Source organism: Gobio gobio (assembly GCF_949357685.1).
Source record: "Gobio gobio genome assembly, chromosome: 9".
Classification (NCBI taxonomy): Eukaryota; Metazoa; Chordata; class Actinopteri; order Cypriniformes; family Gobionidae; genus Gobio; species Gobio gobio.
Genome location: NC_137115.1, coordinates 49,519,913 through 49,537,473, shown reverse-complemented (window position 1 = coordinate 49,537,473; position 17,561 = coordinate 49,519,913). Strand labels below are relative to the sequence as shown.

The window sequence follows — 17,561 nt, the reverse complement described above, 5'->3', positions numbered from 1 at the left end:
CATAAGCAGAAAAAGTTACTCAAACTGAGACTATATCACCCGTATAACTTTGACACAGTTGAAAAGATTATGGAACTGAGAACCTCACTGGGGTGTGCATTGAACAGCCATGATTGGATTATTTACTTACAATCTGGGATGTTTGTACTTTCATCAAGATACTGATTCAGACATCCAACAGGGAAAACATATTTTCAACAAAAATAAAGAAAGGCTTGTTGCACATTAGAGGCCCTTGAAACGTAAGGTGACAACAGAACCCTCTTTATGCTGAAGTAAAGAATATCCACTTTATTCCTGACGTGACGATTGCGTTTTGAATTATGGGTGGCACTTCCGGTTTGGGGAACTTCCATTCAAAAAGACGGGAACGAATAATTGCGCAACAAATAAAGCTTATCCGTCAGTTTGACTGAATGAGATGTAAATTTTCCTTAATGTTTTTTTTATTTTCAGACGTCATGATTATAACGTAACGCTTGGTATTTTAACGTGTTGAAGTATGTTATGAGTATATATTATGTTATATCAAGAATATCTATGGTGAGAGCCAGGGGCATAGCCAGCGGGCGGGCCTGACGGGCACAGGTCCGCCCACTATGATGAATAGGCCCCCCCAGTTTATTATACAAAATATAATAATATTTGTTAAATAACAGTTGTTTAAATTATTTTAACGTAATTACAAAATTATTATAACATCTCAAATACTAAAATAAATACAATGTGTGTTTTTTTTTTACAGTCTATGGTTTTTGCATGAGTTTGATTGACAGCTGTGTTAGGCAATTAGGTGTCAGGTGTCTCGTGCATGTCGCGCCTGTGAGTTCATGAGGTGTGTTTGGCTATTCACAATAATTTGTTACATTTATATAGCGCTTTTCCAGGCACTCAAAGTGCTTTACATAGAAGGGGGGAATCTCCTCAACCACCACCAATGTGCAGCAACCACCTGGATGATGCGAACGGCCACCACACACCAGCTGATTGGTGGAGAGGAGACCGAGGGATAATACCAATCGTATATATATATATATATATATATATATATATATATATATATATATATATATATATATATATATATATATATATATATATATATATATATATATATATATATATATATATATATATATATATATATATATATATATATATATGGGGATGATTAGGAGGCCAGTATGGACAGGGGCCAATGGGCAAATTTGTCCAGGATGCCGGGGTTACACCCCTACTCTTTATCGAAGGACATCCTGGGATTTTTAATGACCACAGAGAGTCAGGACCTCGATTTAACGTCTCATCCGAAGGATAGTACTTAGCCTATAATTTGCAGTTGTGTGATAGATATACAGCAGCGATGCAACATTCTATAAAAAGGACTTGTAAAAACTTGCATTGACGCGGGAGAGAACCCATCCATCCGCCCGCAAGTAACGGTGACCTTTCAATTCCAAGCGCAGGTTCATTCTGTAAAGCCGGGAACACACCACAAAGAAACCATCAATAGTGATAGTGTAGGGGTAAGGTGCGTGTTCAGTAGCCTGGCTTCGCCCTCCTACGTACTTCCGCTCAATTTTCATTTTCCTTCAGTACTCCGTCTGGGATTGCGGTATATTCTCTGGTGTTCTCCGGTCAAATTTGAACCGGTCCAATCAGCGAACAGAGGGAGTGGCTGAGAACGATGACGTTGATGTCGTGGGCTAGTTTGAGATGACATACGTCACGACCAAACGTTAGCGATTGGTTATGGCAGATCCAGAGTGGCTCTGGGCAGATCCAGTAGTTTTAAACTTCAACAGAGTACCCGCCTTCAAGGAAGATATCACTTGTCAATGGAGAGTGGCCAGGCTCTCTGTACAAATTAAATGTACTAGAGTATGGTAGGACCAGGCTAGCGTGGCATTAAGTTGACGCAATTCGACCCGAGGATCGAATCCGTCTTTTGCAGAACTCGCTCTACTTCCTTTCCCCATCACATATCAGATCGGAAAGGTTTATTTTCAATAAAAAGGAAGAAAATATTCGAAAAGTGGAAATAAAGTGGCTAACGTGTGTTGTAACCCCCCTAATACACTCTAAAAAAAAAGTCTCGTAATCATAAGGGAACCTTTTTTAGTGCTATATAGCACCAATTTTGGTGCTTCAGTGGTTCTTCAGAGGTGCTATATAGCACCTTAGTCAAAGAACCGGTGAAGAACCTCTGAAGAACCGGTGAAGAACCTCTGAAGAACCGCTGAAGAACCACTGAAGCACCAAAAATGGTGCTATATAGCACTACAAAAGGTTCCCCTATGATTACGAGCCAAGAACTATTTTTGGTGCCTGTGGCGAGCAGCGAGGCCGAGGGACCGTGAGGGCGGGACGAGGCGGCGCTCATCAGAGAGGATGAGCGCCAGCTGCGAGCCGCAGCGATCTCGGCCCTTGCGGAGGAGTGAGGGAGTATAAAGGAGGAGCGACAACAGTGAGGGAGGAGAGAGGACCAGGCCTGGATTTTGTGTTATGTTTTATTTTGTGTTCGCTGCAGTCGTCCGTGAGGGGCTGCAGCTTTTTATTTTCATTTGTGTTTGTACGCCATTTTATTTTGTCTTTATTTTGATTAAATACTTTGATTGTTCGCCGGTTCCCGCCTCCTTCTTCCCGTACAAACAACGTTTACTACAGTGGTGCCGAAACCCGGGAGGAAGGAGGGACATGCTGTCGAGGAGCCCTCGCAGCTGAGGGGGATCGCGGTGCCGCGGAGTTCCGGCAGCGCGGAGGAGAGAAGTCCGCGAGCGGCTGCCCGAAGCGGTGGTGCTGGAGCGGATGAAGATCGGTGGGACGGAGAGCTCGCTGCCGCGCCCCTGGGTCGAGGTGGGGTGGCTGCCGTCCGCGAGGGGGCGAAGGAGTCCCCAGCGTTTGCTTGGAGCCGGAGCCTGCTGTCGTCCGCCGCATAGGGGAGGAGCAGGGAGCGCGGGATGGGGGACTCGCTTCCGGCCGCCCTCAGAAGGAGGAGCCACTGCCGGCCGCCAGGGGGCGGAGGAGTCTTGGGCCGTCCACCGAGCGTCCAGTGCCACCGCATGGCACCGCGAAGAAGAGACTCTCGGCTGGCTGAGGACCGAGCGGCAGTGTGTCTGGGAACCGGACCAGAATTTTTTTTTTTTCTTTTCTCCTCTCTCCACTCTCTCGTCTCTGTCGCTCCTCATGCTCCCTGCTCCGTTCTCTCACCTCGCTGTTCTTACCCCCAGGTCCCGCGGCCGCCGTGATCGGCCCCCCCGGAGAGGGGGGGGGGGGAGTAGAGCGCAGACTCGGGAGTGCCCCCCGGCCTGCGAAGGGCGTTGGGGGTATGTGGCGAGCAGCGAGGCCGAGGGACCGTGAGGGCGGGACGAGGCGGCGCTCATCAGAGAGGATGAGCGTCAGCTGCGAGCCGCAGCGATCTCGGCCCTTGCGGAGGAGTGAGGGAGTATAAAGGAGGAGCGACGACAGTGAGGGAGGAGAGAGGACCAGGCCTGGATTTTGTGTTATGTTTTATTTTGTGTTCGCTGCAGTCGTCCGTGAGGGGCTGCAGCTTCTTATTTTCATTTGTGTTTGTATGTAGGCGGCAGTCGACCGCGAGGGGCTGCCGCTGCCATTTTATTTTGTCTTTATTTTGATTAAATACTTTGATTGTTCGCCGGTTCCCGCCTCCTTCTTCCCGTACAAACAACGTTTACTACAGTGCCATATAGAACCTTTTTTTTTTTTGAGTGTACAGATATTACTACAGTAATATTTAAGCCGTTTGTCATGGCTGTGAGAAGAATCACGCTTTTGGGGTTATTCGTGGTCTGTTGCAAGTACATTTTTGATGCTTTTACACTTTTAAATGTCCTTTTAATGTTCGATGGTTGAAGGGTGATTAGAATAATGTCATCTCATTGTACTCAGTATAAAAAAAAACGTATTGCGTTCATAGAGCGAGCCTTTCACTGATTGTTTACAGCTTAACGGAAATCAGCTACACCCATAATTCACGCAAAGCATCATGGGGCGTAGAAATAAGGTGGTATATGTTGTGTTCCCATTGTTCCCTTTTTCCCCGCATTATCAATTGTCTATTTAAGCCCACGTTTCCAGTTCAGTTTTGTAAGTCCTCGTCTGTGTGAAAGTTGGTTAATGTTTAGAGGTTCTCCTGTAGATTTCCATAGTGTTGTTGTTATGTTTAGTTAAAGAAAGACTTTTGAAATTGATATCCATGCTTAATTTTCCTTGGCCAACTGTGATAATGAGTTTTTGTGAATGTGGTGTTCTCATGTTCACTTCAGATACATTACTTGTCTTTAAGGATGGTAATGCATTGAGAAACAGGTCAACATGAACCCATTTCTCCTCAATATTTTGTGCATAGACACAAACACTAAAGCAACAATTTTGCCTTTCCAGGTAAAGATGGCACTGGACTGACAGACCCAGAGATGCCTCAGTCTGTTGATCCTACAGGTATGGATGGTAGTTACATCAATCTGAAAGACCACGGGGTCAAAGGTCAAGCAGAACGCCCTGTCTCTGAGCTCGGCAGTCCTCTGGACAAGTGTGAGGCTGAGAGCAATAAAGGCAAGAAGCGGCGGAACCGCACCACCTTCACTAGCTATCAGCTGGAGGAGCTGGAGAAGGTCTTCCAGAAGACGCACTACCCAGATGTCTACGCCCGCGAACAGCTAGCACTCAGGACGGATCTCACTGAAGCAAGGGTGCAGGTAGGCCTGGCTTTGAAAGAACTTGATCGTTTTGCTGTGTGATTTACATTAGAATATATGTGAGATTCATACACACTTCAGAAGAGCTGCTGTAGTTTGAAAATGAATATTCTAGGTTATTTCATTTCTATGCACATTTGCAGCCGGTTGTCAGTTACTATAAAAATAGTGACTCAGGAGCCGTTAACACGACACATTTTTCAACTAAAAATGGAAAACTTTTTATGTACGGTCGATAACAGTATCGTTTTCAATAACCTGTTTTCTAAAGTTTGCGTTTTCAAAATGCTGTTGTCGTGTAAATGAACGGCCAAAACAGGTTTCAAAGTGCATGTTTTTGAAAACTATACCGTTATCGTCTATAAACGTGAATTTGTGAAAACGGTGACTTCATGCTCATGTGTATTATGTATTCAGTCTATAGGCGTGTAGTGTTTCTTTATAAAGTGACATCGCCAACTACTGGCCTGGCAGCAGAATACAGCAGGTTTTTTTTTTTTTGACGTTTTCGCGGTTCTGAGTGAACGGGGATCGTTTTGAAATTGTTGTTGTCTGCTTGTGAAAAACGCAAAGGTAAATCACTTTTATTAATATATGATATTATACAATATTATATTCAAAAAGTAGTTCAATTCAAATAGTATATTATTAAACATATGATGTTGCTGTTATTATTATAATAAAATGTTACCACTATTATTAATATAGCCTATGATATTATATAAAATCATACAATGATATGTTGAAATTATTTTTTACTCTTTTATTAATATTTTATAGGCTCCTTATGACCCTACAGAGGACAAACGGTTAAATGGATAATACTTTATAGTTTTATATTATTAGTAATAGTAGCAGTAGTGGTGGTAGTAAAATAATAATAATTATTACTGGTATTATTTAAGCTCCATTTAACCCTTAAAGAGATAGTTCACCCACTCAAGTCATCCTAGGTGGATATGACATTCTTCTTTCAGACGAATACAATTGGAGTTATATTAAAAATGTCCTGGCTCTTCCAAGCTTTATAATAGCAGTGAATGGCAGCCCAAAATTTGAAGCCCAAAAAAGTGCATCCATCCATTATAAAATTAATCCACGCGGCTCCGGGGGGTTAATAAAGGCCTTCTGAAGTGAATCGATGGGTTTGTGTTAGAAAAATATCCATATTTAACACGTTATAAAGTAAAAACATCTAGCATTGCTTCGCTTCAGAAGGCCTTTATTAACCCCCCGGAGCCGTGTGGATTACTATTATTGAGGGTGAGTAAATCATGGAGGAATTTTCATTTTTGGGTGAACTAACCCTTTAAAAGCATACCTCAGGTCTTTAGTGACCCAGGATGTCATTCACCACCCTCCTCATTCATTTTTTAAAGTTAGACATAAACCTTTCATAGCTTGGTATTCCTCAATAAAATTAATTATAAACAATATAACATGAAAGTAATTATAAAAGAATGCCTGTTTTCCCCATACATTTTTTGGTAAAAATTGTATAGGGTCGCTAACGACTAGGGATGAAACGATTACCGGTTTCACGATAAACCACGATAAAATTTAGTGACGGTTAGTAATATCGTAGAAAATGTAATTATCATTAAAACCGCGTGTGATTATCACGATTGTGAAAACTCGCGGTAAATCTTGTCCAGTCAGCGTCAGTCTGGCGCAGCGCACGGTTGTTTTTGAATGAGAAGAAATGGAAGAAGGCAGTGACAGCGCCTGGAGATTGTTCAGCCCTCTAAAAGGACCAAATCTGAGGCGTGGTCATATTTTGCCTTTTACAAAAGTCCTGAGGGAAACTTAATTGAAGATGGTCACCCTTGTCTGCAGAACATGCCAGAAGAAAGTCGCTGTAATAGGGGGAACACTTCAAAACTACGAACGCAAGGCAAGTGGACTTTGACCTCAATACCAAAGCTATGTCTGGCAAATAATATGAAGCGAACGAATTCAGACAAGACTAGGGTGACATTTAAGGGATAATATTCAGGGCTTGACATTAACAACCGCCATTTGCGGGTATAAGTTAACGTTATTTCGGCTGCACACTAGTCACTCTGGCTGTTGAACTTATAATAGTCTTCTCAAACGCCGTCTGTTATAATCGCGTTGCGCATTATAACCACTCACACGTGTTTATATTGAGTTTATGAATGCAATGTCTCATAATCAGAGGCGTTCAGAGCGCGCGCCGCGCTCACTCCCTGAAATCTGCACTCAAAGCAGAGATAAACGTGCGATGTACGCAGGAGATTCACTCATCATACAGTGTTGGACTGTTTTTGTTCTATTTCAGCAGCGAAAATTGTTTTAAAACACACAGCAGAACCACAGCGCATCTGATATGACTGGCATAACGCAGGCGAATTTAGGGACCGTCTCTAAAGTTACATACAACATTGGTAACGTTATACACGTTTCAAACTTCAATAGCATTTGAAGAGAATGACAGTCATAAAACTGACTGTAAAGTGATCATTTAGGTGTCAGGTATGATGCACACATTTTGATATTTAATAATTAAACTGTCAAATCATATGGAAATATGGATATGCATTATTTCACTAGGATACTGTTTGGGCTCTAACACAAAACATGCTAGATTTAAATGCATCACTGCTGAACACTGATGAGAATATTGCTTGAGAATATATTTACAGAGATAATATTAGAGATTATATTTACGATAAATTATTATTATTTATGCATTATGCGTTGCTATTGAGGCCATTAAGGAAGGAAATCCCACAGAATCAAGCTTAAAAAAGTGCATAGAGCTGCTTTAGTTATTTGTTGTTTGTTGAATTTCAAATATAAAACTTGTTGAAATGTTTTAAGTGTGTGCATCTGTTCTTTTTGAATACTTTCATCTCGTTTGAACAAAACCGTGATAATATTGATAACCGTGATAATTTGGGTCACTATAATCGTGATGTTAAATTTCCATACCGTTTCATCCCTACTAACGACCCGAGGTGTGTAACAGTGTAAGTATATTTTTTTCTGCACAACAATAATTGAATCTTTGATGACTGAATAAGTGCAATGTCTGATACACAATGATGAAGTGATGTCTCACTCATAGTTACCGCAGGCAGAAAACAAAAGAATAAGATGTTTCATCAGCAAAACTTGGAATGGCTCAGCGATTTTAGTACTAAACACAATCAAATATTACTGTCACTGTCACTGGTGGTGGATCTGGTGAAGAAGCTGTCAGCGATCAAAATATTGATTTTAAAGATGTTGAAAATGATAGTTTTGAGAATATGTTTGAGATGGCGAATATGAGCCACATGCTGAATGTACTGGGAAATGAGCTATGACTAGGACAGTGATGATGGTAGAAAACATCTTCTCAAACTGAACCCTTCCAAAACTCCAAAAGCTTACAAAAAATATGCTTTATTTTATTCTTCTGTGATTGTTATTCTAATTTCAGGAGAGTTTTATATTATCACGACCGGATATCCATCCGTGTTAGAAATAGATACGGGTCGCTAAAGTCAAGTCAAGTCAACTTTATTTATATAGCGCTTTTAACAATGTAGATTGTTTCAAAGCAGCTTTACAGTGTTAAACAGGAAAATAATGCAGCATAATTTTATTCAGCTGTATAGCCATTCTGGAAAAATTTCAAGTATCATACAGTGACAGTGTGGGCTTTAGATCAATAATTTGATCAGTAATTTAGTTTAAATGGTTAATTTAGTTTATTATTTAGATGTATTTCGATGTTTAGTTGAAAAATTTAGTGTCCCCAACTGAGCACGCCAAGCCAGAGGCAACAGATCCGAATATGTAATGATTGGTGAAACATTCATGTATTTTAGGGTTAATACATGTTCCTATTTTTAAATCTATCCCTAAGAATTGTATACCTCCCCAAGTCTGTAGATTCTGTCCTGCTAAAAACAACAATAGTCTCTGCTGTGCATAACACAGATCTCAATTCTCGCATCATGACAGAGAAGTTGGACCCACATATTTTTTTCCCAAACTTGTCCATGTTTAATGTACCTCTCTACACCACAGTGTTTAAGGATGTTAAGAAGAGTTAGGGAGGAAAAAACACACGTTCTCTGGCAGTTGAAGAAAACAATTTGAGATGCCATAGTCAATTTCCATGCAGAGAATGAGGCATCGTCAGGAACCTGGCCATGTTTTGAAGGTACAGTGCAGTAACTGCATTCGTCACACACACATGAGTCTAATTACCTCTGTAGGCTGACAACACAGTGCAGACTCTGTTGAGTAACTACAGGGTTTGACCCGTTTTTCAAAAACATACCTACAGACATACGCAATTGTGATGAGCCCCTCCCGCTTTCCTCCCCAGCGCTGGTGTTTAGTGCTGGCTGTTGCTCTGTCCTGCTCGCTCTCTCTATCAAACGGGATTTTTCCCTCAACACACTGTAATAGAGGATGTTTTGGATGAGATCATATATAGTTTTAGTCCTCGGGACATACTTGGAAAATACATTTTGGAGTATCTTTCATGCTCAAGTGTTATGTGAGCACATGTATGTAGTGATGCACTTATGCATTATAAGTGTCCTTATACAATCCAAGTATGTGTGTGTGGATCTGCACAAAAGGTCCACTGCTCTGGTCTGTGGGTCTCTGAGGTCAGACGGGGCAGCTCTGGAAAGCCGGGGGCTTAGGCGTCAGGAAATTAAACATGAAATGTAAACAAACTCCAGCCTGAACATTCTCCCCTTTCACTTTCTAACATCCTTATTTCCCTTCAGAATTTGAGTTTGAAGAAAAGAAAGAGCAAAGGAGGAAGTTTGCATCAGAGAATGATGACAAAACAGAAAAATGCAAAAGACTTAAAGGGTTAGTTCACCCAAAAATGAAAATTCTGTCATTAATTACTTACCCTCATGTCGTTCGACACCCCTAAGACCTCCGTTCATCTTCGGAACAGAAATTAAGATATTTTAGTTGAAATCTGATGGCTCTGAAAGTCCTCCATTGGCACAATGGCACTTTACACTCTCAAGACCCTTAAAAGGTACTAAAGACGTCGTTACAAAGTCCATCTCACTACAGTGGTTCTAAAATAACTTTATGAATCGGCGACAATAGTTTTTGTGCGCAAAAAAAACCTAAATAACGACTTACATAGTGATGATGATTTCAAAACAAGGCATCATGAAGCTTCGAAGCGTTATGAATCAGCGAGTTGAATCAGCGGTTTGAATCGCCAAATTTCAGCAGTTTGGTGGTTTGACACGCGTCCCTAGCGGCCAGTCGATGAATTGCAGTTTGAGGCACTTCCGTATTGGCTTCAAGAGAGGTTGCCGCTTGGTCTGAACGCAACAACAGTGAGCATAGAACTGTTGTCGCAACCCGTGGCGACATAGGACCCAAATGGTTCTACTGAGCTGCCTGATATAAATGTGCATTTTTTTTTAATGGCATTTGGCATTTATTTATTTCATTACGTCAAAAGGCTTCGCGGTCCCGATTGTTGCATCTCGCGGTCCCGATTCGGACCGGAGTCCGCTAGTTGGCGACCCCGGCCCTAAAGGGACATGGTGCAGAAGAAAAAAAATTATATGGGAGGGAAAAAAATTTGGCAATGCTCTTGCGTTCTCTGGCAAATGTTTGCACACCCTCAAGAAAGTTTGTGTTCACTCGCAAATAAAAAAAGTTTTGCAAGCGAACTGAAACATTTTTGTGAGGAAACTCAAAGGTTTTGAGGAATGAATGCAACGTTTTTCGGGGGAACGCAGATATTTTGCATGCGAACACAAAGTTTCTCGGGTTGAACGCAAAGTTTCTCGGGGAAACAAACACTTTGGGAGTGAACTCAAAGTTTCTCGGGGGGAAAAACACATTTGGGGGAACGTAAAACATTTGCAGTAGAACGCAAAAACATGTCCCCTATAGGGGCTCCATAAGATATAATAAAAAAAAATATATTGTGGAGAAAAGTCGGAATTGTGAATTAGCTCAAAATTGCAAGATATAAACTCACAATTGCAAGAAATAGTCAGTGTTGTGTTAAAAACTCAAAATTGTGAGAAACTCAGAATTGCAAGAAATAGTCAGAATTGTGTTATAAACTCGTGTTTGTGGGGAAAAGTCTAAATTGTGAGATGTTAACTCACAAATGCAAGATATAAACTCAAATTTGCGAGAAGTAAAGCCAGAATTGCATGACGTAAATGCGCAATTCTGAAAAAAAAAAAAACGTCTCAATTACGAGATATAAACTTGGAATTGTAAAATATAAAGGCTGAATTGTGAGATGAAAAAAGTTGCAATTACCTTTTTTTTTTTTTTGTCTATATCTGTCGAAAACGTAAAAATGAGATCAATTCGCCAAAATCTAAAATACTTATGAATTGCCATGAAATTGTGTTGAGCTTCTATAATTTTTTCAGTCTAAATGAATGCCTTGCAGTCTGCTCAGCTGATTTAGATGAGTTATTAAACTAAAGTTTTAACTCTTTCCGCACCATTGACAGAATATTTTGGCTTTCCGTGTTTTCACTGTTATATGGTAGGGGGCGCTATTACACATCTTCTGAAAGAGTACAGAATGTCCTGATCAAAACACATGCAAAAAAGAATCAAAAACAAGCGATAAAAGCATTTCTTATGCATGTTGTAGTCTTTGGTTGCTTTTTATGAAACCTTCCCACATTCAAATGTTTAGATTGTACTTTGTCCTTTAATTCATCTTCAAAACATTTCCAAAGTAAAACAACAAACTAAGAATACAGATGCTGTTTGTCTCATTGATCATTGGTCATCATCTCTGATTACTCTTAATTTCGTAGACCAAGGAAAAACAATATAAACGTCCAAAGAGACAGGGATAAAATTACAAGGATTCTGAAAACAGATGACATGATCATAATGGCACTTGGAGTTCAGGAGAAGCCCATGACATCGATCAAATTACTTCGTTTACAACTGGGCCCTATAGGAGCTAATTCAAGCAATGTATTTTGTAACTCAAATAAAGATTAGTTGAAAAGCATTGAATCTTTTCTACCTTTTATGGTTCCCCATGTGAACTCAGTGTGCCATATTCTGTTACCCTTCCATAATATGTCTAGGGCTCTTGGGGCTTATGGAAACTGTAACGTGATTGGTCAGGGTCCTCACAATCCAAGTTTAGCTCAGTGCTAGGGACAGATTGACACTGCCCTTTGAAATGGTCAATGAAAGCATATGCATTACTGCTTAAACACGGGAGTCATCTTTCTTCCTAAATAACACACAAGAGACAAATCCATGAGTAGCTTTTGTTTGGTCCAGTGGTGATTGTGGAGACCAGTTGGTATAAATCAACAACAAATCTGAACCTTTTTTTTCACTGACATTTGGAAAAGCGTGTGTTTTTTGTCATTTGGGTAGAAAATAGAAACAGACCGTTCGCTGTCATATACTGTGAAGTGATGGGGATGGCGGAGAGAGAAACTTGACAGGATCATATTGAAAAACAAACATCTATAATGTAAATACATGGAATGTCTCATCTGAACGTGCATGTCTGTTCAGACGTTGCAAATTACAAGTCAACAATGAATGAGATTAGGTAAATGTCAAAAAAGGACTTCTGCAACAGAGTAGAAATTCTTCAAATTTGAAACAATAATCAAATAACAAACTGGATTCTAAAACAATTACATGTATTTACAAATCATCGAATATCAAAACATATGTTGAGGTCTGACGGCACGCAGCTGTGGTTTGGGGTTGTTGGTTTGTGTCATGGATCAGAACTGGCCTCATTGTGATTGATGAGGTGGACCTGCTCCAGACATGAGCGAGGCTGGACCCGCTGGCTGAGAGGAGACAGACAGAGGAGCAGCTATCAAAAGTGCAGCGCTCCAACCTGTGCTGGCCGGGGAGACTTCAGATCCATACATAAATAGTGCGGTGCGGACAGCACATTAAAGACATCAGCTGAGGAACCGTGGCGGTGCTTTCATGTGCCTCACGATTTATGGCTTTGCATGGGCTCCGTTTTTCACTACAGGGAGAATCCAGTTCTCTGTAGATTTTTAGTAATAATGTCTAGTGTATATAAATGACATTGAGAATTTGTATTCCAGTACCAAATTTAGAACCAGCATGAAGATTTTTCAGAAAAATATACAATGCCTGTATTCACTCCAAATCTTGGGACTTTTCAGATAGACATTTCAATTAATCAGATATTTGGTTCATTTCCTACAGGTGTGGTTTCAGAATCGCCGGGCCAAATGGAGAAAGAGAGAACGTTTTGGTCAGATGCAGCAGGTTCGGACCCACTTCTCAACGGCCTATGAGCTTCCTCTTCTTACACGAGCAGAAAATTATGCACAGGTAAAAAGTAAAATCATACGGTACATTTTTGATGATGACAGATAAATTTGATGTTTATCTCTTACCCCCAGGGCATCCAAAATATAGGTGACTGTTTCTACAGTAGAACACAAATTAAGATTTTAACTCCAACCGTTGCAAAAAAAACATGAAGTAAAAAAAACATGCACAGGCAAATGCAAATAAAACCCTGCTACTTGTGACGACACATTGATGTCTTAAGACACGCAACGATCAGTTTGTGCGAGAAACCGAACAGTATTTATTTAATTTTTTACCTCTAATACACCACTATGTCCAACAGCCTTGAGGTAAAAATGATATAATGATCGAATGATCCAGAATGCAGCGGCACGTCTGGTCTTCAACGAGCCCAAAATGACCCACGTCACACCACTCTTCATCTCTCTGCACTGGCTACCACTCGCTGCTCGCATCAAGTTTAAGGCGCTGACGCTTGCCTACAGAGCCACCACGCGCTCAGCTCCTGCATACTTTGACTCGATTCTACAAATCCACACCCCCACTAGAAGCATTCGCTCAGCCAAGGAGAGAAGGCTTGTAGTACCATCACAGAGAGGCAAAAAATCCCTTTCCAGAACATTTTCATTCAACGTTCCCAGCTGGTGGAACGATCTGCCCACCGCCATCCGAAATGCTGATTCGTTGACAATATTCAAAAGTCAACTAAAAACTCATCTCTTCCATGAGCACTTAACCTCTTAAAAAAAAAAATCTTTCCTTTCCTCTCTCCTCCTCTTTCCCTCCCTACTCTAGCCTGTGCTACACTGAGAAATGTACACGGACTAAGTATTTCAGGCACTTGTTGCGCTCACTCGACTCTTCACGACCAATCGCTTATTGTACCCCCAAGTTGTAAGTTGCTTTGGATAAAAGCGTCTGCTAAATGCATAAATGTAAATATAAATACTGTTCGGTTTCTCGCATAAACTAATCGTTTCGTGTCTTAAGACATCAATGTGTCATCACGAGCTGCAGGGTTTAATTTGAATTTGTCTGTGCATGTTTTTTTTACTCTCATAGATTTTGTTGCCATTGACATGCATTATACGACTGACAGACTGCAACGGTTGGAGTTAAAAATCATCATTTGTGTTCTACTGAAGAAACAAAGCCACCTATATCTTGAATGCCCTGGGGGCAAGCAGATAAACATAACATTTTCATTTTTGGGTGAACTATCCCTTTAAGACTAATTCCTTAAAAAATTTGTATTACATGCAGCCGAAACACAGGCGTGCTTATCTTGCACCAACAACACAATTGCCGGAGCGATATTGCTTTTACACAGCAGTTTAATGAAAAAGAATGTATTTACTTCTTACATTATAGACTCAAAATTTACAGCTACTTTGTTTTTACCAACACAACACAATGAATCAGTGTTTTAAAGGTTTTTGTGTTCCTGAATGATAAGCGTTTTTGAAAGAAATGGTTGAGTGAATAATTCAGTGACTCACAGATGGAGGCTGCGTCTGAAAATGTCTATTGAGTAAGTCATTACTTTGTGAGTAAGGTAACTGACCTTTGATGAGCCAATTCAACCAAAACTAGTAAAGAAAAATGACTTTAGATATACATCACTTTTGTGTTTCTTTTTTTGGTTTTTATTGCAAAAGAGTGTTGAACTTTATTCTCCTATTATTCTGTAAGACAGAATATGCAGCACAGCTGAAATGTTTTTTTGAGCTGCGTCCTCTACAGGCATGAATTTGCATTTCCTTCATTCCGAGACTTATTAACTTCACTTATGGTGTGAAAGGGCCTTTACATTTGGCAAAAATATAACTATTTTATTTTTAAAAAAAACAAGCGAGCCCAGGCCAGTTGAAAAAAAGTAAAGCAAAAGTACAGTAGAAAAAGTAACAAAATTTGTTACCTTTTTTCGGGAGTAATGCAACATAACATTACTTTTAAAAGTAACTTTCCTCAACACTGCTGAATTGAGTGGAGTGATACAAACGAGAAGTCCCAGGGCTGTTGGACTGTATATCAGTGCTTTTGAAATAACTTTTGTATACTTGTATTTTTTCATTCACATTAATTTAGGCATTACTGTCAAATTTTCACTCAAAAAAAATGCTGAGTTAAAAACAACCCAAGTTGGGTTAAAACAGGCCAAACGCCGGGTTAAAACAGCCCAAACGCCGGGTTAAAACGGCCCAAACGGCGGGTTAAAACGGCCCAAACGCCGGGTTAAAACAGCCCAAACGCCGGGTTAAAACAACCCAGACGGCGGGTTAAAACAGCCCAAATGCTGGGTTAAAACAACCCAGACGCCGGGTTAAAACAGCCCAGACGCCGGGTTAAAACTGCCCATACGCCGGGTTAAAACAGCCCATACGCCGGGTTAAAACAGCCCATACGCCAGGTTTTAAAACAGCCCATACGCCGGGTTAAAACAGCCCAAACGCCGGGTTAAAAAAGCCCAAACGCCGGGTTAAAAAAGCCCAAACGCCGGGTTAAAACAGCCCAATCGCCGGGTTAAAACAACCCAATCGCCGGGTTAAAACAACCCAATCGCCGGGTTAAAACAACCCAATCGCCGGGTTAAAACAACCCAATCGCCGGGTTAAAACAGCCCAAATGCTGGGTTAAAAACAGCCCAAACCCTGGGTTAAAAACAACCCAAACTGGGTTAAAACAACCCAATTTTTAGAGTGTATATTGGGTGTCTTTAACTATTATGTACTTACATAAAAAAGTATAATATACTTATTGTGTACATGTAGCAATTACAATAACTGGGTAATAACTATAGGTACAAACCCTGAACCTACCCCTAAACCTAACCGTAACCCCTGTTGTTGCCTTATATTACCAGTACTTTCTTTGGTAACACTGTAAGTACACGTACTGTGAACTAAAGTGCGACCGCAAAACACTTTTGCTGCTATTGAGGTTTGGTGATATGGTTAGGTTGGGTTAAGGGGTAAGGGAAGGGTCAACAGTGTATGTACATGTAATTACAATAATTAATTACTGCTGTAATTACATGCAGGTATTTTTTAAATATTAGTGTAAAACATGTGTGTACACAATAAGTGCATTGTATCACATGATGAATTTAAATGCTTAGTAAAGTGGGACTGGGCTTACAAATGTGTTTTTCTTGTATTCTTCTTTAGATTCAGAATCCATCTTGGCTAAGTGGCAGCAGTGCAGCCTCACCGGTGCCTGGCTGTGTGGTACCATGTGATACTGTAGCTTCCTGCATGACCCCTCACCCTCACTCCGCCAGTGGCATGTCTGACTTCCTCGGTATGCCAAGCCCAGGTGGGAACATGGGACAGACACACATGGGCAGTCTTTTTGGCAACTCTGGAGTGGGCGGAACCATTAACGGTTTTGATCTCAGCGTTGAACCAGATCGCAAATCCTCCAGCATCGCCAGCTTGCGCATGAAGGCGAAAGAGCACAGTGCCGCGATCACATGGGCCACATGATGCCTTCATCTGGGACACAGAAGACCAGACAACCTCAGCTCTATGCTGTCAGCACTAATGAGGTGAAAGTTTATGCCATCTGGAGCCAACATGAACATGAGAAATGGAGGCTCGAAGCTTTAAAACACTTGGAGATTTGATTTTGATTTTCAGTGGGAGCTTGAATGTGTGGAAACCGATGGGCCAGTTTCAAAATAGAGACTGTATATACTGAAATATATATGTGTATATACTAAATATATACTGACTTCCCATGTATCGCCATTGAAAAAAAATCAAGATGCACTATTTCCTATCAATTACCATACATATACACTACCATTTAAAAGTTTGGGGTCGGTAGGATTCATCTCATCACCAAGACTGCATTTATTTAATCAAAAATACAGTACAAAAACAGTAATATTGTTAACAGAAATATGATTACATTTTGAATTACAATTTCACAAATCCATGATATCTTTTTTTCTTTGATGAATAAAACCTTCAAAAGAACAGCATTTCAAGTAAATGTATTTGCTGCCACTTTTTAATGGATTCACAAGTATTAATTTCTTTTGAAAATCTTACTGACCCCAAAATTTTGAACAGTAATGCAGAAACAAAATTGGTTTTACAAGAGGTTATGGATTAAATGCTACCAGTAGTGAATCTTAAAGGGATAGTTCAACCAAAAATAAAATAAAAATGTTTTTCTTTTACACACTAATTTTGTTCCACACCTGTATGACTTTCTTCTGCAAAACACACACACGCATGCACAGCAATGTAAGCCAATGAGGTCCAGTGTTATTATTTTTTTAGTTAAAAAGAAGAAAGTAAGTCATACAGGTTTAGAATGACAAGGGAGTGAGTAAATAATGACATTAGTTATTTTTTTCTGTGAACTATCCTTTTAAGCCTTCTAAATAAGTGGTAAATAAAACTGCTCTACATAGAGCATATTATTAGATAAAATAGCACAATTGCACTCAGCTTCATGAAAGTTTTTTACATTGACATTTTGTCTGAATTATTTAAATGAAATACGTGAGCAGGA

General features: G+C 40.3%; 1 protein-coding gene across 1 annotated transcript in view; it reads left to right on the top strand.

The window, feature by feature from the left end:
* alx4b (ALX homeobox 4b) overlaps positions 1–17,230 on the top strand; it is a 32,462-nt gene extending 15,232 nt beyond the window's left edge. The window contains exons 2-4 of the mRNA XM_079825024.1: positions 4,405–4,718; positions 12,927–13,055; positions 16,205–17,230. Coding sequence (XP_079681150.1) covers positions 4,405–4,718; positions 12,927–13,055; positions 16,205–16,522 — 761 coding nt within the window. The 3' untranslated portion in view covers positions 16,523–17,230. The remainder of the gene's footprint in view (positions 1–4,404; positions 4,719–12,926; positions 13,056–16,204) is intronic.
* The last annotated feature ends 331 nt before the right edge of the window (positions 17,231–17,561 follow it).